At 39.7% G+C, this 26,387-nt stretch overlaps 3 protein-coding genes across 3 annotated transcripts; 2 read left to right on the plus strand and 1 right to left on the minus strand.

Annotated features, from left to right (window-relative positions):
* Nucleotides 1-1,304: 1,304 nt before the first annotated feature.
* On the plus strand, nt 1,305-1,904 carry LOC147386519 (uncharacterized). Its single transcript, XM_086424557.1, has one exon. The coding sequence runs from the start codon at nt 1,305-1,307 to the stop codon at nt 1,902-1,904; it is 600 nt and encodes a 199-aa protein (XP_086280683.1).
* A 2,110-nt stretch (nt 1,905-4,014) lies between these two features.
* LOC147386520 (uncharacterized) lies at nt 4,015-4,611 on the plus strand. The gene has a single exon (XM_086424559.1). It carries the CDS (start codon nt 4,015-4,017, stop codon nt 4,609-4,611), a length of 597 nt encoding a protein of 198 aa, XP_086280685.1.
* Nucleotides 4,612-10,314: 5,703 nt separating this feature from the next.
* On the minus strand, nt 10,315-11,175 carry LOC147386521 (uncharacterized). Its single transcript, XM_086424560.1, has one exon. It carries the CDS (start codon nt 11,173-11,175, stop codon nt 10,315-10,317), a length of 861 nt encoding a protein of 286 aa, XP_086280686.1.
* Between the last annotated feature and the right edge of the window lie 15,212 nt (nt 11,176-26,387).

Here is a 26,387-nt window from a genome sequence, read left to right on the forward strand (position 1 = left end):
GTGGCATTTTATGCCTACTATGAGAGACTCAAGAGTTTAGTAGCATCATGTCCTTCACATGAGATGAAAGAAGGAAATCTCCTTACTTACTTTTATGAGGGACTCCTCCCTCTTGAATGTCAATTGTCAGATGCTGCTGCTGGAGGTTCTTTTGTGGATAAGACACCTGAAGTTGCTAAGGAATTTCTCGTCCAACGTGCTCTTAATTATCAACAATATGAGGGTGTTAAACTCCACTCGTGGGGTGAATAAGGTATCTTCTAACTCTACTCTTGAGGAAAAAGTTAATAAAATGTCTACTCTTCTGTCTCAGGTATTGAATGTGAATGGAGCACAAGTACAACAAGTTCCTCAAATCTGTGGTGTGTGCTGCACTCAAGGGCATCCAACCGACCAATGCCCCCAACTGATTAATAATGGAGGATGGGAGTCTCTTAATGCTATTGGGTTTCAAGGTAATCAAGGTGGACAAAGGTACAACTCTTTCTCTAACACATATAACCCTGGACTTAGAGATCATCCCAATTTACGTTGGGCCAACAATGATAATATTCAGAACCCTGAAGGACAAGGGCACGTATTTTCACGCCCTCTAGGTTTTCTGATGAGGCCTCAGGTACCTAAAAACTTTGTCTCTCATCAGGTACCTCAAAACATTATCTGTAATCCTCATGTGCCTACAAATTCTACTAAATTATGATGAGATTTTAAAGTCCCTTGCTCAAGGGCAACAAAATTTAACTACTGCTACTCAAGCCCTTGTTACAGGTCAACATGATCATACTAGCGATATTGTAAAGTTGAAAAAGCAATTGGGACAAGTGTTAGACTTCATGGGAAAGATAACCGAGAGCGAAAAATTGCCTAGCAACACTGTTCTCAACCCAAATATTGAACAAGCTAAAGCTGTTACCACAAGGAGTGGTAAGACTCTTGTGGATGTTCCCAAAACCCTAAAGAAGGCCCAATTGACCCACGATGAGGAAAAAGACAGAAAAAGATCCTGCCACATCAAAGACAGAAATGATTAGTCCTTCATCATCTGAGAAGGCTTTGAGACCTCGAGGTAATGAGAAACACACTAAAAATTCTTTCAATTCAAATTCTTTTGCTCATGTGCCTTTCCCTAGTAGGTTTGTCAAAACTAAAAAGGATGAATCTGATCAAGCCATCTTGGAGATTTTTAAGAAGGTACAAGTCAACATGCCTTTGATTGAGTGCTTGAAGCAAGTACTAAATATGCCAAGTTTCTGAAAGAACTTTGCATTACAAAAAGGCAAACACATGAGAAAGAGGTGGTAAAGATGAATGAGACAGTATCTGCTGTCATCCAAAGGAAATTGCCACCAAATCTTAAGGATCCAGGGAGTTTTTATATTCCTTGTATGATTGGTACTAATAAATTTGATAATGTCATGTTAGACTTAGGAGCTTCAATTAATGTGATGCCTTATAATCTTTATGCTTCTTTGAATCTGGGTGAACTTAAAAGTGATAATGTTGTTATCCAATTGGATGATCAATCTAACAAATATCCTAAAGGATACGTTGAGGATGTTCTTGTGCAGGTGAATCAACTTATTTTTTCTGCTGACTTCAATGTCCTTGATATAGAAGATGCACCCCTAAATTCCACTCCATTACTTTTATGGCGCCCATTCATGAGGACTACAAGAACAAAGATCGATGTCTATGGGGGAACATTAACCATGGAATTTGATAATGAAATAATACGCTTCAACATCTTTGAAGCCATGAGGTATCCATTGATTGACATTAAATCCTATTTTTCTATTGATATTATTGATTCATTTGCGCAGAGGTTTATGGAAGCAATGAAAGAGGATGAGTTGAAAGTAACACTCTCTCAAGGAGTTGGTTATACTGAGAATGGAGAAGGCTGAAGAGCCCATTGTGATCAAAACCGTGGCCTCCCTTGAGTCCCAACCCATTTTACCAAGGTCTATTCCTCATTTGTCCCTTCCTATTTCTACTAACAAGATGTTACCTTCAGTGATACAGGCCCCTACACTTGACCTTAAGATTTTGCCAGATCACTTGAAGTATGTGTTTTTGGGGGATAAGGAGACAATGCCTATTATTATATCCTCAAAGTTGAAGGAGGATCAAGAAAAGAAGCTTGTGGACATTCTTAAGAAGTACAAGACCGCCATTGGTTGTACTTTGGTAGATATCAAAGGAATCAGCCCAACCATGTGCATCCATAGAATCTTATTGGAGGATGGTGCCAAACCCACCAGAGAAGCCCAGAGACGCCTACATCCACCCATGAGGAAGGTAGTGCAAGAGAAGATAATTAAGTTACTTGATTGTGACGTTATTTACCCTATTTCAGATAGTAAGTGGGTGTCTCCTGTTCAAGTTGTGCCAAAGAGGTCTGGAGTTACTGTAGTAAAGAATGAGGAGAATGAGCTGGTACCTCAACGAGTTGTGACTGGTTATCGAGTTTGCATAGATTATAGGAAGCCAAACGCGTCAACAAGGAAGGACCATTTCCCTCTACCCTTCATCGATCAGATGCTTGAGAGGTTAGCTGGTTACCCTTTTTATTAATTTTTGGATGGATATAGTGGGTACAACCAGATTTGTATAGCCCAAGAGGATCAAGAAAAGACTACCTTCACTTGCCCTTTTGGCACTTATGCATACAGACTTATGCCATTTGGATTGTGCAATGCACCAGGTACGTTTCAACGTTGTATGATTTCCATTTTTTCTAAATACATTGAGAATATCATTGAGGTCTTTATGGATAATTTTAGTGTCTTTGGTAGAGATTTTGATGCATACTTAGGAAATTTGGAATTTATTTTAAAACGTTGTGTTGAAACTAACTTGGTTCTAAATTGGGAAAAGTGTCACTTCATGGTGACTCAAGGGATTGTTTTAGGACATATTATATCTGCTAGGGGGATTGAGGTTGATAAATCTAAGGTACATCTTGTGCATTAATTACCCTCTCCCACTTATGTGAGAGAGCTTTGGTCATTTCTTGGTCATGCTGGATTTTACAGGAGATTTATCAAGGATTTCTCCAAGGTATCAAGGCCCTTGTACATGTTGCTCCAAAAGGACACTCCATTTGAGTTTGATGAGGAGTGCAAGAAGGCTTTTGAGAAGTTGAAGGAGTTATTGACTACTGCTCCAATTATGTCTCCACCTAATTGGCCTTACCTTTTGAATTGATGTGTGACGCCTCAGATTACGCTGTTGGGGCTGTGTTGGGACAAAGAATAGACAAGAAGCCCTATGCTATCTACTATGCCTCTAGGACGCTCAATGATGCCCAACTGAACTATTCCACAGCTGAAAAAGAGCTCCTTGCTGTGGTTTCACGCTTTAGATAAATTTCGTTCTTATTTACTTCAAACTAAAGTTATTGTTTATACTGATCATGCAGCTTTGAAGTACTTGATGACAAAGAAGGAAGCCAAACTGAGGCTGATTAGATGGGTGTTGTTACTTCAAGAATTCGATTTGGAGATCAAAGACAAAAAGGGGAGTGAAAACTTGGTAGCCGACCATTTGAGCAGACTTGTACATGAGGAGGACACCCTTGCAAGAATCATTCCCAAATGAGCACTCTTTGGGATTGAGGTAAGTGAATCATGGTATGCGAATATTGTGAATTATTTAGTTACCAAGCAATTCCCTGGTATTTTACCTCAGTCTAATAAAGAAAGGCTTAACAAAATGGCTAGATATTATATATGGGATGAACCTTATTTGTGGAAAGCATTGTAGTGATCAAATCATTAGGATGTGTGTCCCTGAATCTGAGCATAAATCTATACTTGCCTTTTGTCATTCTGTGTCTTGTGGTGGACATTTTGGTGCACGTCAGACAACTTGTAAGGTATTAAATTGTGATTTCTTTTGGCCCTCTATTTTTAAGGATGCATATATGTACTGCATGACTTGTGATAGGTGCCAAAGATCAAATGCTCATGGCCCATATCATAACCCTGTTGAGATGTCTGGGGCATTGATTTCATGGGGCCGTTTCCTTTATTTGACGGTCTTCTTTACATTATTTTGGCTGTTGATTATGTGTCCAAGTGGGTGGAGGCTAAGGCCACCAGAACTAATGATTCTAAAGTTGTTGCAGATTTCTTGAGATCTAACATATTTACTAGGTTTAGAGTGCCTCATGCGATTATTAGTGATGGTGGATTACACTTCTACAACAAAACAATTGAGGCTTTGCTGAAGAAATACAAGGTGACTCCCAAGGTGGTAACACCATATCATCCTCAAATGATTGGAAAAGTAGAGGTCTCAAATCGTGAGATTAAGGGAATTTTGGAAAAGATTCTGGGTCCTACACGCAAGGATTGGAGTAAAAGACTTGATGATTCACTTTGGGCCTATAGGACAACATACAAAATGCCAATTGGGATGTTTCCATTCAGACTTGTCTTTGGTAAGGTGTGTCATTTACCAGTTGAGCTTGAGCATAGGGTGTGGTGGGCTGTTAAGTCTTTTAACATAGACATTGATGAGGCCGATTTACATAGAAAACTCCTACTGAATGAACTTGAGGAGATCAGAAACGAGGCATATGATAGCGCATGGATCTACAAAAACTAAAGCTTTTCATGATAAGACGATTTGTGGCAAGGCCTTTTTGTGGGCCAAAAAGTTCTTCTTTTCCATTTTAGACTTAAACTTTTTCCTGGTAAGTTACATTCTAGATGGGTTGGTCCTTTCGTTGTCACTAATGTTTTTCCTCATGGTGCTGTACAGATAAAAAGTGACAAAATTGGAAATGAATTCAAGGTGAATGGCCATCGCTTGAAGCCTTACTAGGGACTTTTAAGGAGCACACTGTCGAGGAAGTACCCTTCCTAGAGGCGCCACTCACAAATGACTAAAAACGAGGTACAAAGTCTAGGCTGAAGGATTGTAAACATTCAAACACTACTGGGAGGCAACCCAATTCAACCAAGGCTATTGAGGATACATCGACACAGATTTGCATTTTATTTATCTCCTCCATTTACTTTGGTTGATTTCAATTTTTTTTAATTTATTATGTGATTTTCATGAATACCTTGCTCATGTTTATATTTCTACTTATAGGCTTATTCTGAACTACATTGAGGACAATATAGGATTTAAGTGTGGGGGAGGGATTTAAACCTTTAATTTTTAAAAAAAAAATTGTTTTCTTCTTAGAATTCCTTCCAATTCCTTGCAATGCAATGATGAAACTGATTCTTAAGATAGATGGCTTGTAAATAGACTTGAGCATACTTTACAGATAAAACAAGAAATGGAGTTAATTTGCTTATATTGTAGTCATACTTGGAAATTTTGATGCACATTAGTCTTGATTCGAGTAATCTGTTATCTTAAAGTGAAGCATGGAGACATATTGAATGATACTTGCATAATTCCACAATATTTGTGAGCTATTCGAGCCATATAACTGATTCATTATACCTATCAATTTAAACTTCTTTTCTGAGTGCATCTTGTGAGTATCATGTTTTCTAGAACTTGCTCTAAACCCGCTTGAGACAATTTTACATGTTCAGATTTGGAGAAGAAGGAGGCAAATTAGGATTTTACGACCATAACCAAATAGCCTTTGTCCTGATTGTGATTTGACCCTTAGATAGCCCTTTGAGCCTTCATTATCCTATTTACTTCATTAAGCCACATTCACTTACTCTTTTGAACTTAAACACTTTACCTACCCTTTTCCTTAGAACTAGTGAGCTTGGATCTTGTTTGTAAGGTGATATCAGGAAGGGTGGAAAAGCATAAGTGCGGGGGAGGATGTCATATGGTTCTAAGGTGTAAGAATTGTCAAAAAAAAAAAAGATTGTGATAAAAGGAGAAGTGGGACATGAAAAGAAGTGTTGTGATTTAAAGAATACAAGTTCTGAAGAAATGGGAGCATTACAAATCTCTAAAGCAAAGTGAAAAGAAAAATGATGAAATCTACCCTAAAGTGATCGAAATGTGGTACTTAATGATGAAGACCTATTTATTGACATTTCTAATTGTTTTCTAGTTCTGAGGAAATTTTGTGATATCCTTTCTCTTCCTTCTTATGAACCCGTGACCCTTTAGCCCCATTACAACCTTTTCAAAGACCTCTTGATCCTTTGATGTTCTGTTTTAAATGTGGAGAGTGGGTGGACAAGCAAGCCTATGGTTTAAACTGTTTTCACAAGTGTTTGAGTGATTAGTGTAGCTAGCACCATATCTAATTGAGAGAAAACCAGAGTGATGCATTGTGAGAAGTAAATTTTGATACTATTTGTGCATTAACTTGAGGATGCATATTACACTTATATTTGGCTAACCACACACTCACACACTCCAAGTATGAATGCTATATAGTTTTAATAACTCTGTGGCTTATTTTTGAGGTAAACTTGTGCTCTGACTACTTTATTATGCCATACCATCTAAAGGATCTCTGAGATGTAAGTTGGAAGGAGTAGAGTCATTTAATTTGTAGTGTTGTTTGTTGTTTAGTTAGTCTTTACGTTTTCCTTAAGTTTTTACTAGGTTTCGTTTTGTTTTGTTTTGTTTTGCTAAGGGACTAGTAAAAACTAAGTATGGGGGAATTTGATAGGAATACTTTGTGTAATGCTTTTAATGTCTTTCCTACCCAATTTGGCATTGTAATCCTTCTAACTTTGTTAGTTTGAACTTAGTTTCCACTCTTAGAGCTTGGAATGTGGGAATGGTAAAAGAAAGTTAAAGTATGAGTTTTCTTAGCATATATATCAAGAAAGTAGTTTAATCATTTTAAGAAATTTTCTTAAATTGGAAACTTGCCTTTTTGACATCTCTCTTAATTTAATTATGGAAACTTTCCTTATTTTTTATTTACAAATTTATTTGTAGGGAATTTCCACCTTGGAATTATTCGAATGATTTGTCAAAAGATGAGAGGACATTGGAGACGATTAGATACCTATGTGTGCCACTAGTGTAGAAAAATCCTAATGCATGCCTATGTGGCATGTTGCATTTATCTGGAAGTGAAGAGAATAAAGAGAAATTCGTGGGACGCAGAAGTTGAGGAGATCAGCCATAAAATTCAGCCATCACGTATTTGAATTTCATATGGAAATTCTAATTAATAGAACAATATAAATAAAAAAATTAAAAAATTAAAAAAAATAAAAAAATTAAAACCAATCTAGCTATTAATTAGGAATGATCCTATTTTTGTGGGTCTAGAGTTTTTGAATTTTAAAACTCAAAGAAAAGTTACTGAAATTAAAAGAAGGGGCTGAGCTCGAAAGAAGGGGCTGAACTCGTCAGAGTGTTCCAAGGAGATAAGGGCTGCACTCCTAGCTTTTAGGAGAAATTTGAGGGGGATCTCTTTTTCCTAGGAGAAGTGGCTGAATGTTGAAATACGTGGCTAATACAAGAAAGGATACCTCTCTCTTTATCTCTCTCTCTCTATATATCTCTCTCTACATCTCTCTCTCTCTCTCTCTTAATTTATTCTATCTTTTCTTTAGGAAAAATTGGCTGAACGTTGGGGGATTTGCTGAAATAAAAGAGGAAAAAGTACTGAAATTAAGGAGGAGAAGATTTTTTTTTTTGATAAATAGTATTGTATTAATGAAACAAAGCCAAGTCGGTCGAGTTGATCAACTTGGTTAGACCTTACAAAAGAGAGCTACACACGCATAGAACAACAAATCCCATCCCATCTGTACAAAAAGTCCTCAAAGTACAGTCCCCTAAACTCCTTTTAAACTTTGGACCAACAGTAGATGAGACCCAAGATAGACATAATCGTATCCGAATATTATTTCCGTTTCCCTTCAAAAATACGCCTATTCCTTTCAAGCCATATCCCCCAACAAATTGCGAAGGGTACAACGTCCTCTTTGGCCCACTAAATGAGTAACCGATTGACGACCAACCAATAAAAACGTCCTTGACAGATTTCGGCAAGCATGTTGAGACCCCATACAACCTAAAAAAGTGAGCCCAAATGGCTTGAGAGAACTTGCAGTGGATTAGGAGGTGGTCCGATGATTCTCCATCTTCCATACACAACATACAACAACTCGCCCCACACCATCCACGCCGCATTAGAAAATCCGTCGTTTGGATCCTTCCTAAAACCGTTGTCCAAGTGAAAAAGGGGACTTTGCTTGGCACTTTTGGGCCCCAAATAGCAGCGTGGGGGAAGTGTGGATCCCCATTGTTGCACAAGGATTGGTAGAATGAATGAACCGAGAATCTTCCATCCTTACTGGCCGTCCAAACTCTCTCATCTTCGCGACCCGTACGTCGAACGATACTCGAGGCACAAATGACCAATCTACCAACTTCTTGAAGTTTTATCTCATTAATGCCTCTCCGAAGCCCAAGATCCCAAGCCCAGTCTCCGCCCATGTCACGACGGAATGATGCGACAGTCTGCCCTTTCTTCGAAGAAATGGAGTACAGGGTTGGAAATACCTCCATTAGGGGCTGGTTGCCGCACCATGTGTCTTCCCAGAATCTTACTCGATTGCCTTGACCCACTATAAATTTGATTCTCGTTTTGAATAACGGAATGGTCTTCATGATTCCTTTCCACATCCCGCACCCAAATGGTTGTTTGGTTGGTCCGCTTTCCCACCCTGTTCGACTTGATCCGTACTTGCTTTCTATAACCTGTCACCATAAGCTATTTGCATGTGTCCCAAACTTCCACGACCACTTCCCCTTTAAGGCCAAGTTCATTTCCCCGAGTCTCCTAATACCGAGACCGCCATGATTCTTATCTGAGCAGACTTGTTTCCAGTTCACGAGGTGATGCTTCCTACTTCCATCTCTGTCATGCCAAAGGAAGTTACGGAATAACTTATCAAGCTTTAGTTCTACACTTCGAGGCATTGAGATAAGAGAGAGGAAATAAATTGGTATACTGGAGAGCACGCTTTTAATCAGAGTCAGTTTTTCTCCCTTGGATAAGAAGTTGGCTTGCCACATTGCTAGTTTCCTTTCGATTCTTTCTACTATCGGGTCCCAAATTGCTATCCTCCTATAAGGGGCCCCCAGAGGCATCCCCAAGTAAGATGAGGGAAGGCTACCCAACTGCCAAACTAGAGAAGCTGCTAGAAGAGGCGTGCATCTAGCTGATCCAACTGGAAATAACTTACTTTTTCTCGTGTTTACTGGAATACCTGACATCGCTTCAAAGCAAACTAGCATACCGCTTAACCTCCTTGTCTGATCTATGGAATCGTCAAGGAACACTAGAGTGTCATCTGCGAATTGAAGGTGCGAAATAGTAACGATGCCTGCATCTGCTGAAAATCCTGAGAAATAACCATACGCTACCCCTCTTTCCATCATCTTCCCAAACGCTTCTGCTACTATGATGAATAGGAAAGGGGATAGAGGGTCCCCTTGTCTGAGACCTCTCGTACTTCTAAAAAATCCGTGAGGTGACCCGTTTACCAAAATTGAATAAGAAGGGGAGGTAACGCACGCCATAATCCATGTGATCCATTTCCTTCTGAACCCCATATTCTCCAGCATGTATTCCAAAAATTGCCAATTGACATGGTCGTAGGCTTTCTCGAAATCCACCTTGCACACCACACCCGCTTTGCCAGATTTCATTCTAGAATCAATGCACTCATTTGCTATTAAAACTCCATCCAAAATCTGTCTCCCTTTAACAAATGCGCTCTGATTGCACCCTATTATCCCTTGAATGACACCTTTCAGTCTCCTAGCGAGGATGCTCATGATGATTTTGTAACTAGTGTTCACCAAACTAATGGGCCTCAAGTCCTTGATGTCTTCGATCCCCGCCACCTTTGGAACTAGAGCGATGAAGGTACAGTTGGAATCTCGATCCAATACTCCCTCTCTAAAAAATTCTTCTACTAGAGCGATGAAGTCACATTTGATTATATCCCAACAAGAAATGTAAAATTCCACAGGAAAACCATCGGGCCCAGGAGCTTTATCGTTCTTCATACTTGATATAACGTCCCAAATCTCGTATTCTTCAATAGGTCTTTCTAACCATTCGCTTTGCAACTCAGAAATTCTGTCAAACTGTAGTAAGTCAGGTTTCGGTCTGTCGCCAGCTCTATCAGTATACAGTTCCGAATAGAATTCTACGATCCTTTTTGCCACAGCTTCTTCACCTTCCACCCACTCCCCATTCACGTACAGCCTCGTGATGTGATTGTTCCTACTTCGGGCATTGGCCATGCAATGAAAGAATTTTGTATTCCCATCCCCTTCTTTAAACCATCTAATCCTGTATTTCTGCTTCCAGCTGACCTCCTCTAGAAGTGCCATCTATTGGTATTTCTCACGCAGATTTAGTCTCAGAGTTCTGTCATTCATCGAAATCGGGTTCATCCCTTCCTTGCGGTCCAGCTCTTCGATTCTCAAAAGGGTATCCTTTCTCTGCGCATCCACCCTTCCGAAAGATTCTATCTTCCAGTCCTTGAAGGTCTTTTTAAGGGCTTTCAACTTCTTTCTAAATATCTCCCCTGCTATTCCTGTAAATGAAAAACTCATCCACCATTCATTTACCAGCTCCTTGAAATTAAGGTGCTGCAACCACATTACTTCGAAATGGAACGGAATGGGACCCCTATTGAGCGGTCCTGCTTCTAGTTGAATTGGGCAGTGGTTAGATACTGGGTTTGGAATAGCCGTCTGAGATAGCTGGCAGAAAATTAAAGACCAATCATCGGAAACCAAAAATTTGTCTAATCTGTTGAGAGTGGGAACTGCGTGTTGATTGGACCAAGTGAAGCTTCTGCCCTGTAGTGGGATGTCCATTAAGTTATTCAGATTCACAAATTCCCCAAACCTCTTCATCTTTGTTGTTATCCTCGATCCACCTTGTTTCTCACAGGTGAGTCTAATAACGTTGAAGTCTCCTCCCAAACACCACGGACGATTCCAATAGTTACCCACATCATCCAACTCCTCCCAGAATTGCTTTCGCTCCCATTCTTTCGTAGGGCCATACACTCCCGAGAACACCCAACTGTCATCCTTCCCTATACACCGACATAGAATAGATACAGAAAAGGCTCCCACTAATGAATCCTCTACCTCAATTAATCTCTTGTCCCACATCACCCATACTCCCCCTGCTGTCCCATTTGCTGTAAGGTACTTCCAACCCAAGTTCCGCCCCCCCATACGTCTCGCATCACCACCTTGTCTACTTTGTCCAATTTGGTTTCTTGTAGTGTTACGATGTGTGGTTTGTGAGCTTGTATTATTGCCTTAACCGAAGCCCTTTTGATCTTACTATTGAGTCCACGCACATTCCAAGATAGGAATTTAATCTGCATTTACTACCTTTAGTTTTTTCCCACTCCTCAAGCCTAAGGACTTACCAGCCTTAATCATAGCCCCTGATTCCTGTAATTCCTGGGCTTCTTTAACCAATCTGACCTTCAGTTTCTTTACTCTGTTTTCATCTACTAACACAAGTCCTTTCCCTTTATACATACACTCTTTCTGTCTCTTCCCTTCTTCGTCTACTTATGTCCTCAGAATTAATTCTACCTCATCCCGAATAATAGCTTGTTCCTCATCTATCGGCTCTTCCTCACTGATCACTGTATCGTAGCACTCGCCAATCCTGTTTTGCTTCTTGACTGCCAATTCTAGTAGAATATCGGTACCTTCTGTCTGTCTGCTTTTGCTCAATCCAGTAGTCCAACTAATTTCACTCAAGTTACGAATAATCCACCCAGCCTACCTGATCTTTCGTTTTATATCTTTCCCAACACTTTGAGTTCTCCTCTATGTCTGTCATGGCTAAGGGGGTGACATCTGATTCATGTTTCATTAGGGTGTCGTCTTCTCTGTCAGAACCATCGAGTTCTTCTCCAGCTATCAGCTCCCCACTACCGAACCTGTCTCTCCGAAAGTTCGGACCTTCAACGGCTTGTAGTAACTGTAAGAATCCTCCCTGTCCTAAGGCAGACCATTCTCCCCACCTCCGAACATCTGCCACCTCTTGTTGCCGCACCTCAAGCCCGTCTATCTGAGTTCCACCTCTGAGCAACCGTTTGCACACTGGTGAGCTCTCCTGACCCAACTCCAAAGACTCCTCGACAATTGGTATTGTTTCTACAATATCTTCTTGGCAGTCACCCCTGTCCATACCACCAGCCCCAACGGCTTTTGGTTTCAACATGTCCTGAATGAGGTCACCTTCCAGAAATTCAAAGCTTGAAGAACTTGTTCCTGTCGGTACACTGGCACTTCCATTCTCTAAGGGCTTTGCTGTTGTGACTACAAAGCTACCTATTGTAACCGTTTCCCCACCTAGGCCATCATTTTTTAGCAAAACAGGTTTGTTTGGCCTACATACCTTTGGGTCCGCTGAATGCCCAAGAATGGGTATTTGATTTATCATGTTATTGGGCTGTAGGCAGCCTATAGTGATTGCTGGATCTAAGCTTGCTTGGTTGGACATCTGGTTTATCTCGCAAATGGGCTGGGGAGTGTCCACTATCATTAATGGGCCGCCTATACCAGAGTGCTGCCCCATCTCATAAATAGGCTGAACATGGGCTTCATAAGACAATGGGCCGTCATGCCCATATAGTTGGTCTGCCCCACCGTTTGTAATGATTGTTGCTGGGCCGTGAGGCCCATATATTTGGTCCGATACAGCGTCAGCTACTTGAGTTACACGGTTCGTCACACCTGTTGCATGTTCAAGTTCTAGCTCTAATTAGTGGCAGCCCAACTGATTAGGCTCCAACGTTGTACCAACTAGAGTTCTAGCCCTTACATTCTTTGCCACGTCGACACATACATTCTTAGCAAAGGAGGCCTTGCTTATCCCACACTCAAAAATAAGGCTCCTTCCCATTCCTATGATTTGACCCAGCTGCTGTGAAACCCTCTGTGCTGCCCATCTCTGCAGTGGTAAAGTCTGAGATCGCATTAAACTCATCTGACATGATTTGGGCTGCTAGGCCCACACCGTTTTTGTTACAACCAGACTTCATCTTCTCCAATCTGTCCTCCATTATTGCAGATAGCTTGATGCCCACTATTAATGGTGTGTACCTTGCTGGAATTTTCACCCATCTAGGGATGTCTATGGCCCTCCGTCTAACTTTGATGCTGGCCGTTGTGAGGTCTTCCATGGACCTAGTGCTCTCCTTGATTTCCAAAAGTCCGCCTAGCGCATCACCAATGAGCCTAAAAGATTTAGTCTCCCACTTGTGGAATGGAAGTCGATGATATCTATCCATGTTCCATCTTTCGCCCAACTCTTCATGATGCTATTACAGTTAGCGTACCACGTTCTCAAGTCGACAACGACGTCCTGTACCTTAATTTGTTTTAGATTTTTAAAAGCGACGAAGTCACTTCTCCTATGACATACAAACACTCTCATGTTAGACCCACACGGTTTTAGAACAAGTTTTCTGGAAATTGGAACTAGAGAGTTGACTACTCTCTCCACTTCTTCCCAACAGATCAATTCGTCTCCTGTTGTACATAATAAGATCGCCCACCTCCATACACCAAAGTTATCTTTTGTATCAAGTTCATTAGTTTTTAATGGTGGTTTCTGAAAATCAATCGTTCTTTTCCCACGCAAAGGTCTGTCGTCAAGCTCTCTCTTCCAAGGACCTATCTCAGCTGCTCCACTAACTCGTGGGATTTTTGGAGGGTTAAAAAAAATAATAAATAAAGGACTGAACTTGAAAAAGAGGTGGCTGAAATTTCAGCAACGTGGCTGCTATTAAAACGTGTAGGTTGCTAAATTGGAGGCTCTCTCTCTCTTTTCTAAAAGAAAAGAAGAAAAAAAAAAAAACTTGCTGAAAGTGGAGAAAACAGTTGCCATCAGGGGGGTTGCAAAAATTTCAGCAACGTGACTACCACAGAGAAAGTGGCTGAATACGTTGGAGTTTCAAACGTGTAGGTTGTTGAAATTGAAGAAGAAGAGTTGCTGAAATTATCAAGTTGCGGAGATTTCAGCAACATTGGCTAGACACGTTATAGCAGTTCCTCCATATGTCGGTTGGTATTTTTCTTCAATCTTCATCATCAAAGCTGTGAGGGACATCACCATCAACACCTCACAAGTTTGTTTGGTTGTGTTAAAAAGTGTAACCCTTATGACTAGTCTTTTTATTTATTTCAACCATGGTTTGGATTAAAGATTATTTTGTTGGATTTTTATATTGGAATTTTTCAATTCAATGAGTTACTAACTTTCAAATTTGTTAATTGATGTTTTCGGATTGATGATATATAGATACATGAATTGGTGATCTTAATTATGTATGCTGAATTTTCAGTTCGGTTATGTTTAAAACTTTGATATTAATTGTCATTGAAACCATAATTGTATCTCTAATCACCTAATTGATTTAGGGTATGATTTAAAAGTGGTAAAAACTATGAACAATAGTTGTGATCTAAAAATTGCATGTTATTTAGCCATGGAGTTTTCCATAGGTTTGAGGAGTAGGTTATTGAATCATAATTCCTTTTGATCTTAATAATTTATTTAAGAAGTTGTAAGGATACGATGAGTATTAACTTGATTGCTTAATCAAAATAACTAGGTGATGGACTTTTCCAAAATCCTAGGATTTATTTAAGAAGGAATTTATAAAATGCACGATCTCTTTAGGCTTGCACTTTGATTCAATTCAGATATGTAATTAAGGCATAAAATTCGTTGTCAATGTTGAAGCAATTTGATTAGTCATTTAATGAATTTGATTTTCTGAATTGTGAGAGAAGATGATCAAATTGTAAATATTTATTTCTTTAATTTATATTTTTAGTTATTTTATTAAATTTTTTTTTAAAATCCGAATCACCACAATTGAAACCCCCTTAAATTTGTGTAATATGTTGTTTCCAAATAGTTAATTAAACTAACTAAAATTTGTTATGACTCTTTAGAATAGGAGTACCCGCAATCCCCGACCAATAATGATACCCTACAAATCACTTTACTGCAATCTTCTATAGGGTTTATTGATGACTAAAAATATGGTCAATCAACCAACATGACTTATACCCGTTTAGAATCTTACAAAAGTGTTTAAAAATAAAAATCTAAGATTCTAACTACTTCGCTCCCCTTTATGTACTGAATGTTTTACATGTAAAAGTCAGTTGAGATGGTACATACGGGTGGAAACAACATTCTCCCCCTTTTTGTCAATATTTGACAAAAGACGTAATCAACCCAATGTCGATACAAAATATATAACAATAATCACAATGGAATAAAATACAAGCATGCAATTAATGTGACTATCAAAGTGAGATGCATGACAGAAGCAATCGTATACATGCCAAACAAAGTATGACTTGTAAGCATGAGTATGACATAATGAATGACACAACAAAATATAACATCATAAAATAGTGGTAAGAAATGCATATGAGTGTGCAAGGGAAAAATGATATGCAAATAGTCGTGCAATTGCACATGAAACATAAATCAAATATTTTACTATTAAGCATATATATATATATATATATATATATATATATATATATATATATATATATATATATATATATATATATATATATATATATATATATATATATATATAACTGTCTAGATTACAAAATGTGAGTCGGGGTTATATGAACAAAGCTTAACCAGACAGACAAACCTACTACAACTCAAAACACATCAAGCTTAGACTCTAATTGCACTGGTGTGACCTACAACTCTACACATGAAGCCCAGATAGATCTTTAAAAAATTTTAGTGTGGTGCTCATTAGGGTATGGTGAGTTCGTCCAGATTGAAGACCAAAATGGTCTACCGATTCACGTGCATACTTGGCTTGGGAAACAAACATACCATCCTTGAGCTATTGAACCTGCAATCCTAGGAATAAATTGAACTCACCCACCTTGCTCATTTCAAATTCAAATTACATCAAGTGGGCAAACTTGTGAGCCATCTCTTCATTGGTGGAGCCAAACATAATGTTATCCACATAGATCTGCCAATAAGGGTATGACCCTTGACCTTTTGAACAAATAGTACTTGATCAACACCTGATTTCGGGAAAATTGAAGAAGTTCCTCTTGCATGGCTTGAAGCCAATATTCATCAATGAGCGCATCATCTATATTTTTGGACTCTATTTTGGATATGAAATAGAGATGACTATTCAACATCTCAAGTTGTTATTGGATTTTAACACCGGTATTAGGATCTCCAAGGATTTGACTGGCGGGATGATATTTGATAACATGTAGTGTTTTCGAAACCTGAGATGTTGAGGGAGGTGCGGATGGAGTAGAAAATATGCCCTGTCCTCAACCTCTAGGTTAGAAAAGCCCTTGTCTTTGATGGTTTGATCATCGATCACTATATTTATCGATTCTTGGATAGAGGAGGTCCTCTGATTAAAGACTTGAAAAGCATGACTGTTTGAAAAATATCCTAGAAAGATTTCTTGGTCGCCTTCAAATCAAACTTTCCTAAGTATTCGCGATCGTTTAGAATATAACATTTACTATCAAAGACTTTGAAGTGCTTGACACTGGGAGTTTTGTTGTTCCACACTTCATAAGCTGGTTTATTTAAACCTATTCAAAGATATACTAGATTGATAATGTGGCAGGCGATACTTACAACTTCAACTCACATACTTTTGGGAAGATTTTTACTATAAAGCATGACTGTGGCCATTTCCTAAAGAATGCGATTTTTTCTCTCAACAACTCCATTCTGTTGAGAGGTCTTAAGAGCTGAGAATTCATGTCAGATTCTATTTTCTTAATAGAAATGTGTTAATCGACTATCCTCAAACTCTCCACCATGATCACTCTAATCTTACCTATGACTGATTCTTTTTTTGTCTGGATACGTTTAATAATCTTTTTGAATTCATAAAAAATATTAGATTTTTCTTTCAAAAAAGTAACCTAGGTGAATCTAAAGAATCATCAACAATCACCAATAATTGTCTTTTACCTCCTAGACTTCTTACTTTAGTGGGACCTACAAGGTCCATATGTAGAAGAGCTAGGGTTTTAAGGTTACAAGAGTGGTTGTCTTTTTGTGGGTACTTCGAATTTGTTTACCAATTTGGTACTCCTCATAGACCTCTCTTGCTTGTTTGCCTAGCTTTGGTAATCCTTTGGCTAAGTCTTTTGAGTCAAGATGAAACAAATTCTTGTAATTAATATGACCGGGTCGTTGATGCCATAACTAGATTTCATCAACTTGCAATACGTTGCTCACATAGGAGCGGTGGTTTCTCCTATGTTTTTTATAACAAAATAGTTATCAAAAGTACAAAGACTTCTCATAATAACTTTATCATTGAGGGTAGAGATCTCGCAGACTTCACAATTGAAACTCATCTAGTAGTCTTTGTCGCATATTTGGGACATGTTAAGAAGGTTATGTTTCAAACCATCAACGCATAACTCATTTTTCACCGTGGGCAATCCAGGACCATTGTTATATTCTCATTCAATATTCTTAGCTGTGTTGTAATCACTAAAGGTGACTGACCCTCCATCATAGTCAACTATGTGACTAAACTGACTTCGACCACCCATCATCTATATAAAACAACCGCTATCAAGGTACCATCGCGAAAGGTTTCCAACCTTGAGAACTATGTGAATTATAAGACACTTGTTGTCCCCATTTATTACTTTCCATGGTAGAGTTGTCTTGGGGGTTGGTGATTATGTTTAGGAGGGGAAGGAATTTCCATTTCGATTTAGTTTTCTCTTGGACAGTTGTGTTTTTCTTAGGGGACCTACTCTTCTTGGGTGATCTTGAAGGTGATTTTTTATTTGGATATCTTCTTCTACCTTGATTGCCTCCACTTGACTCAACAAGTTCTTTCGTTTTAGGTTCAGACAAGCAATCCATTTGATGAGTTCTCCAATATTGTTATTTTTTTTGGGAGATGATGACTTCTTCACTCCCTTCTACTTTAGAGACTCATCTTTCTTAGCATTTTCAACTTTATTTTTACAGTAGAGACTTCCTTTTAACATGCTTTTTCTTTTCAACCGATAAGGATTTCCAATAGGGGCCTATGAGGTTGTTTGGTAGATGGTCTTGAATTGGATGCACTCAAATTTCATGTGACCTATTTCACTACAAAAGTTGCACGTGATAACTTTCTTGGAATTTGTAGATATGTGATTCTCAATTATGAGTGCCACTTCTACAAAGGTTTGGAGTCGCCACCATTTATATTGTAAGAGGGTGTGAATGATTACCCAATGTACATTTTTAGGAAAAATGCCATTTTTGGCATTTAGTGATTCTTGATGGATAAGGTACCAATCAACCTGTAGATCGGGGTAAGCGGCTCGATTGCAGAAAACAAAACATGTTAGGCACTACTCTTTTCTCCCTACCAAGTGGTGATAACCTCAACTCAACTCGATCAGTTTTGGACGGAAATACAAAATAAAATAAAGTACCACGGATCGATAACTTGTACCCCAAGTAGGAATTTATTTTTGGCCTAATTATAAGATCATCTCATTGAAAGGGATGATCCTTACAAACCCTTAGCCTTGGCAACTTCATGTATTTTTGAAAAATATTGGCTATGGTTGTGGGTCCATTCTCATGAGTTAAAAAGAACCCGAATACCAGTTGCCACAAAACGGTTTGATGGGTTAAAATGATTTTCTTTTAAAAATAGTTACAACCCATATACTTTCATCCGAACCAAAGTCTGATCTATTGGAGATAGGGGAGGGGAGCATTATATCCTATGTCTTTCTAAAAAGAAATTAAAGAGATGAGGGAAAAAGTAGAAGAGGGGTATGAAGAAGGTAGATAGAGAGAGGGGATGGTATGTATTCCTTTGACACACCTTGAAGCTTTAACATGTTCTTCTTTTCCTTCCTTCCTTCTTCTTTTATTTGTCTTCTTTGAGTCCTCAGTGAATTATGAGAATGTAATTTTTTAGAGTAGATGAAATGAGTGAGTAGAGAAGTGATAAGTAAAGTATTGATTTTTTTTATGTAAGACTTGGTACCCATTTTAGAAGGTAAGGGGGGTATTTGTAGGTGTTAGGAGGTTATTTTAGGGATATAATGGGCTGAATGAGTGAAAGAGTAGAGAATGACATGGGTTTTGATGGTGGGGGGTATAAAATTTGAAGTTGGAAAGAGGGTAGTTGTGTAATGAGGGTAAATGAGTGATTTTTTATCCAAATAGTTTGGATCCTACCCAATCCATTTGGGTGGAGCATTTGGTGAGGTGAGATGATGGGTGTTTGATTTAAGAGAATGGGGTGTAAGGGAGTTGTTTGTGGATTGAGTGTTAGGTTGGTTGAAGATGTAAGGTATTTAGATTAGGAGAATGGGTTGTGAAAGGAATTTGTTGATTGGATTTCGGAAGGGTTAAGGGGATGATGACATGTGTCAAAAAGGATGGGAAGGTGAGGTGATTAAATGAGTTGAGTAGAGAAAATGAGTGTTAGATTGGAGATGAAGGGTATGAGTTTGGATTGTAGAAATGGATTTGTAAGTGATGATAGGGGCAATTTACAGAAAGGTATGAGTTGAGATAAGGGGATAGATGTTTTGTTTAGGGAATGGATGATGTGATAGGTTAGGGAAGGGTATGGGTTGAGATGATTTCTAGAGAGAGATATATGTGGGTAGATGGATTATTAGAGAAAGGTGATTGGGGTAAGTAGTTTTGATAAGGGAGGTGAGATGGGTGATGACATGTGTCCCTTTGATGATCAAAATGGTGATTGGTTGATGTGGGTAGTGGTTTGTGTGGTATGAGTTATGGATTATGGATTATGAACACGGGCTTGATATGGATAATGGTTTGTGTACTTTAGTGTGTTGGGCTTGGGTTTTAGGAATGTTGTAGGTTTTTTGGGATTGGGTAGGATTTATTTATGTGGGTTTTCGTGGGTAGGTGTGTTTTAGGGTTTAGGTGGTGTTGGATTAAGTTTAGGTTAAATTGAATGGGGGTGAGAGATGCATTTTTGTGAGTTGAGGGTTTGTGGGCCCTAAATGGGCTTAGGGTATTTTCTAATGCGGGGGTGGAGTGGTAAAAGTTGGGAAGGTGGGGTACACCAAGTTTTTTAGGGGGTCTTAGGGACCTCAGATCGATCAAAATGTTAGGTTTTGGTGAATTGGGCTTTTTAGGCCCGTTGATGTACTATTTAGAAAATCTAATTTTTTTTTGGGCTCTTTGGAGTGAGGCCCCGTTAAAATTGGACTGTCTACAGTTGGCCTTTTTTGCAGGAATTGCGTGTAAAGAACTACAAAGAATAGACTAAACCCCTATTTGTACGAGTTAGAAATTTTTGTAAAAACACGACTTCGAATTACCAATTGAATTGATGAATTTTGTAGAAAATAGTTATTCAAGCGTGGGGTCTGATAGAATTTTGCATTATTAATTCCTTGATCTCAATGGCATGGAGCTCGTGTGAGATCTTGGATTTGATGAAATTTTGAGGAGCTTTGAAATTCGGATGTTTCTTCAGTCGTGTTTTGACGAATCATACTTGAGTGCAACTCGAAAGGGTTTTTGAAATTCTTTTTGATTTTTTCAATTTTTATTTGATTTTTTATTTGATTTTTGATTTTTTAACTTTTTTGATTTTTTTGATCTTTTTTATTTTTGTATTTTTGATTTTTGATTTTTGTATTTTTTTTTAAATTAAAGATATTATTGATTGATCCGTGCTTGAAACATGGATGGTTTTTGGATCAAATTTATCCGTTCTTAGAGAACGGATAGCACCTTAGTTGGTTTGTTCGTGCATGGAGCATGGATGGAATAACACATCTTTATCCGTATTGGTAACACGGACCAGTATGATTTTCAAACGATAAAACCTGCGCGCCTTTTCCCTTTCCCATTTTTATTCTTCTTCCTTGATTCCTCTTCTGTTCTTACGATTTCTCTCCCTCTCTTTCTTCCAGTCTCCTTGCTTTTCATCTATTTGGGGCCTTGGAGTTATCGTTTGGAACAATTTGGAGCGTGTGTGCAACATTTGGACGCTTATGGAAGTGACCTAAAGCCTTGTGGAGTTCGTTTGTACAAGTGACCTATACGATTTCGTATTGAGGTAAGTTTTTCCTTAATTGAGAAAATCATTCTTGTAAATTTCCCCAAACACGAACATGTATCATGTTTAATTTTTTGTTTACTTTTTGTTTTGGAATACTGTCCTGATCGGAAGATAACTTTAAATTGTTATCCCCCTTTATTTATTTGTTGTTTTTGCTTTGTTATTTGGTTGGATATCGATGTTGTGACTGTGATGTCGATTTGGTTTATGAAATTTGGAGAATGGTAGGGCTCGATGAGAATTTCCCAAGATGTTTAGGAATTTGGTAGGGTAGTGAAGAGCCTACACATGGTTTTTGTTAGACGATGGTTGTGGGAACGAGGGTGAATTTTTAAAGTGAATTGAGGATATTTTGGACTATCGTAGAGTTGTTGGGGTTTTAAGACCATGGGTTAGGGTAGTGATAAGGTTTTGGGGGGTTAGATAGCAGGGTTTGGGGCTACTATACTTGAGTGGTGTAGAGGTTGAACAAGTCCAACATTGGTGTTAGGATGGTTGTGACTATTGTGAGTGGTTTGAGGATTTTCTTGGGTGAGAAATTAGGGTACTTAGGGATGATTTTGGGCGATAAGTAGGGGTATTTTAGGGGTGGTTTTTGGGTACTGTTAAGGTGAGAAGATAGGGTGGTTGGGGACTATTTTTAGGCGAGAAGATAGGGTGGTTAGGGACTGTTTTTTGGGCGAGAATATAAGGTGGTTGGGGACTATTTTCGGGTGAGTCATTGGATTATTTGGGGGAAGAAGTTGGAGTGGTTAGGGATTGGATTTGGGTGAGAAGTTTAGACTGTTTGGGGATTGGGTTAGGTGAGGAGTTGGGACTGTTTGGGGGATTTTTGTATAGGGGTTTGTGGCAGTTAGGGGACTGTTTTGGGGATGGTTTAGGGAACAGTTTTAGTGGGAATTGGGCTTTTTAGACATTATTTTGGAGTGGGAATCCAAGATGGTTTAGGAATTGGATTTGGCAAGACGTGGGATTGTTTATATGTGGATATTGCTGAAGGGATATGTGGGATTATATCCGGGGTTGAATATGGTTTGGGTGGTTTCAGTGAGGATTTGGGTATTGTCTAGGAGTTGTTTCGAGTAGGTATTAAAGGTAGTTTTTAAGGATTGTTTGGAGTGAGAAGATAGGGAGGTTTAGGGACTGTTTGGGTGAGCATTAGGGGTGGTTTTAAGTAATTTAGAAGCTGTTTTGGGTAGGGATTTTGTGACTGTTTCGGGAAGGGATTAGGGGTGGATAAGGGATTGTTTTGGGGGTGAGAATGCAGGCCCATTTAGGGGTGGTTAAGGGATAGTAGCCGATCTCGCGGCTCAACTTGAGTTGCCGAACCACGAATAGTCGTCAGCAAACTCGAGAGGGGAATCTAGATCTGTTACTCAAGAAAGAGTGCCACTACAAGAGTAGAATCACCGATCTCGCAGCTCAACTTGAGTCACCAAGCCACAGAGACACAGAGATTCTAACCTGAATTGTAATGAAAAAATCTAAAGATGCAAGCATAGTCTGAAAGGGCATAGTGAAAACTCAAAAGGGCGCTATGAGTAAAAAATCAGATTATGGCAAGATGAAAACCACCAGCACGATGAAAATCCCAAAAAGGACGTCGATGCGCAAAAATGTGGGAACAGGGTCTAGTGAAAATCGTAACTGGCACCAGGGGCAATAAGGGTTAACAAAAAAAATAAAACTCCTGGCTCGTAAGAGTATAAACTGTGAACGGCGAAATCTTTTCCAAAGACCCGTGACCCCAAACAGATAACAACCTTCTGAATACTAAGGCACTGGGGATGACTCTAAAGGAACCAAAAGATAATTGATACTTGTATCCCTTGTGTTTGGCAAAAGTACAAAAATCGTCATAACCAAAGACTTTACAAACTCTGAATTTATCATACTCATTTGATGAAAACATCTCACAAAATTGCACTTTAAAACTACTATTTTGGCCAATGATGAAAAATCTAGGACGTATTCAACAAAATTTCGAGTTTTCAGGAACAATAGATATACCTGAGGCCAAGAAAGTACAAAACCTATTTTCTTTGCATTAACCTTTCAAAATTTTTGCATACATTCAAAGAAGATACAAAAATGAGAATACAACACAATCAGTCAAACATCATGGTGAGAAATGAAAAAAGAGTCAAGGCGCTCCCCGAGGCACGGATCCGGGCAGCTTGACTCATCATCACCCTCTCAGCATCGGAGGCAACGCAACTCACCAAATATGCTGCAAAGTCCTCAAACTGAGGACACTGGGCAGGTCGATCCCTCAACTCAGCGACTTCAGCTCGAAGTCTAGCTATTTCGCCACTATCACCAGATCCAGATTGGACAAGGACAAGTTCGGATGTCAGTCGAACGATCTCTTTCTACATTTTCTTCAAGGATTAAAGCCAAATAGCCTGAATTCGGCGATGATTAGTCTGAGACTCTTCCACTCGATCTCGATAATCCAAGAAAGATGAAGCACCAGGGCGTGTTCGGGGAACTATCGACACCGAGGGTCTCCCAGATACGAGTTCCTGAATCCAATGCAAATATGCCGGGAATAGGTGTGCTGCAAAGATGGGCCGACTTAGAACCTCAACTCGACCCCATTCCTTTATGAGTTGACTCAAAAGGGCAGTCAACAAAGGACCGACCAACTCACTGAAATTCTCGGGAACAAGCACACCCTAGTCATAACCAAATTGACGAAAAACCGAAGGGGTACATAATGAGTTGCCTCATGAAGACCGATCAGAACAAGGAAACGAGCACCATCAAATGCAATCACAGGGAACCCTCGAGGTTGGAAGGCACCAACCCACCTCACTTCTTCATCATCAAAAGTGCCGATAAAAACTTGTTGAATCATGGGAATGAGGGAAAGATCTATGATGTCTCTGCCACCGGGAAACAGAAGTTGACTCACCACCATCAAAGTGAAAGCATTAAAATGAATCAACAGCTTTGAGGAATTCGTGAAACATTCTATCAAGAAAGACTTGAACATTGTCTTCAAAATCGATCTACCGTCTGGAATCTTCAAAAATTTGTGACTTATCCCCAAGAAGTCGGAAGCCTCACCTCGAAATCCATCACGCAATGGTAGAATCACAACGGGGCCCGATATCTCAAGTCCCAACAATACTTCAAACTCCTCGATGGTGGGAGTCATCTCATGTACCCCAAACCGAAAAAGATTAAGCTCGGGGATCCAATACCCCAACATTGCCTCGATCAAACCCCATTACAATGGAACCTTGGGCAAAGAGAGGGTGAACCCCAACTTGTTCAAGCACCATCGAGCCTTATCATCGTTATCCATGCTATCTACCAACTACTCAAGAAAGAATCAACAATGCCGTACCTTTTCAAGTTGAAAATAGTAGAGGGCACCTCCATGGAGCTTGAGAAGAAGCTTTGAGGAAGAAGGAGGGTGAAAAAATCGGCCAAATGTGAAAAAAGGGAAGTAAAAGCGTGAAAATATAAGCTAGGGCAAAACCAAGGGTGAAATAGGCTCAAAGTGAAAAGAAAAACATACTGGTCCGTGTTTGAAACACGGATGAGGACAAATGACAGCTTATCCATGCTTCCAACACGGATGAAACAGACAATAAATTATCCGTGCATAAGGCACGGATAAAAGGGGAAATAACCTATCTGTTCTGGGCACGGATAAAAAATTTGGAAAACCCATCCGTGTTGAGAACACGGACCATAACATTTTAAACCTTGAGGTCTAGGTCATTTGAGAGTTCGACAACTCTAGACCACGAGGGCCATCTCAAGACTCGATACATGGAAATCATATAGAAGGGTGATAGAAGTTCCTACATGCTCAATAAATGCGTTTAAAACCCTTAGAAACTCTCAAAAGACATATTGAGCACATAAGAACTCGCCAAGGTCATATCGGGCCAGATCAGGCCTCCAAGAACCACCTCACTCACCATAAAACCCAAGCAACTCACGCCACTCGAGAACACACTTGAAGGGTCCTTGGGACCCTAATCGCACCTTTTACCCGCTCGTAAGCTCACCAACACTCAAAAGGACTCAAAAACCCAATTGATCGATATCACGCCTAAAAGGCTCAAATCAATTGCACAGATGATCATAATAATATGAAAAATACAATGAAATATGAGCATAAACACATGTATATACTAAAGTTGTAATGTTTGCATACAAGGTCCAAAGGTCTAATACAAGAAGTCTAATATTTTGCAAGGTACAAAAGAAACAGAATCAGATTAAGGGGGGAGCATCATCCCGGGTACTCTGAGTCTCTGGGATCGCTCTAGAGGAAGATCCAGCCACTGCACCCGAGCCAGACACCCCGGAAGAAGGTAGACCATGCATCCGCAACCGTCCCTCCGAATTCATTAAGAAAAGCTCAGCGTCCAGGGTAGCATTCTGCTCGGTGGTACCCGCGAGATCAGCACCAGGGACAAAGGGCCAGTGGAGGGGGAAGCCTGAAAATAAAAAAACAAGCACATCAAGATACAGGCAGTGATACAGGCAACATATATAAGGAAATAAACAACTGAAATGCATATACTTACCCTAGGAGGTGTCGGAGGCCGTGTAAAGGTGCTCGCTCCGTCTCGGCGACTATAGTAATCCTGAGAAGATCATGAGAAAATCAATCACAACAGGTGAAAAACATGTTACGATCTACATAGGAATAGGAAAAAGAAACAAATAATGACGTACCATCTCAGCCTGGAAACGAGACTCCCGCATGGCTGCCTCTAGCTCTAGTTCCTGGATACGAGCCGCCTGGGCCTCGAGACGGGCCTCCTGCTCCTCGAGACGGGCAGATTGCTCCTTCACCTCCGCCCTAGAGGCCCTCCTTCTATCTCCATCTCCACGGCCCTCGTTGCCTGAGCCTCGATCACGTCGTAGCCCTCTCGAAGGCAACGAAGATCATCGGCCTGAGAACAAGAACACCAATCAAGTGAGATAAGGATATAATGGAACACAAAAATTATAAGGAAGAAAGACAGTGATAGAATGCATACCGTAACAGCGTGTTCCTGAAGAAGGACCCCTCCAATCTCAGTGATCCCAACACGGGCAGTGACTGTAGGCATAAAGCACCCAATAGAGGCCTCTCGGAACCATACCTGATAGTCACCCCCTTTCACCATTCCAGTAGCATCTACGCCCATCGCCTGAGCGAGATACTCGTCTACTGTCATAGCCCTTGAGATAGGCTCAGGTGGAGCAATAGGGATGCGAAGGCTCCTATCATGCTGAAAGAACAGACGCTTCCCCAAGTAAAATGTGTATCGCTGCTCGTCGATGAAG

This window comes from Akebia trifoliata, chromosome 14 (genome assembly GCF_017979445.1).
Source record: "Akebia trifoliata isolate Shusen 1 chromosome 14, ASM1797944v1, whole genome shotgun sequence".
Lineage (NCBI taxonomy): Eukaryota > Viridiplantae > Streptophyta > Magnoliopsida > Ranunculales > Lardizabalaceae > Akebia > Akebia trifoliata.

What these genes read in the sequence shown, in the direction of transcription:
- LOC147386521 (XM_086424560.1), bottom strand. Translation starts at nt 11,175, where the DNA reads ATGGGGGGGCGGAACTTGGGTTGGAAGTACCTTACAGCAAATGGGACA.
- LOC147386519 (XM_086424557.1), top strand. Translation starts at nt 1,305, where the DNA reads ATGAATGAGACAGTATCTGCTGTCATCCAAAGGAAATTGCCACCAAAT.
- LOC147386520 (XM_086424559.1), top strand. Translation starts at nt 4,015, where the DNA reads ATGGGGCCGTTTCCTTTATTTGACGGTCTTCTTTACATTATTTTGGCT.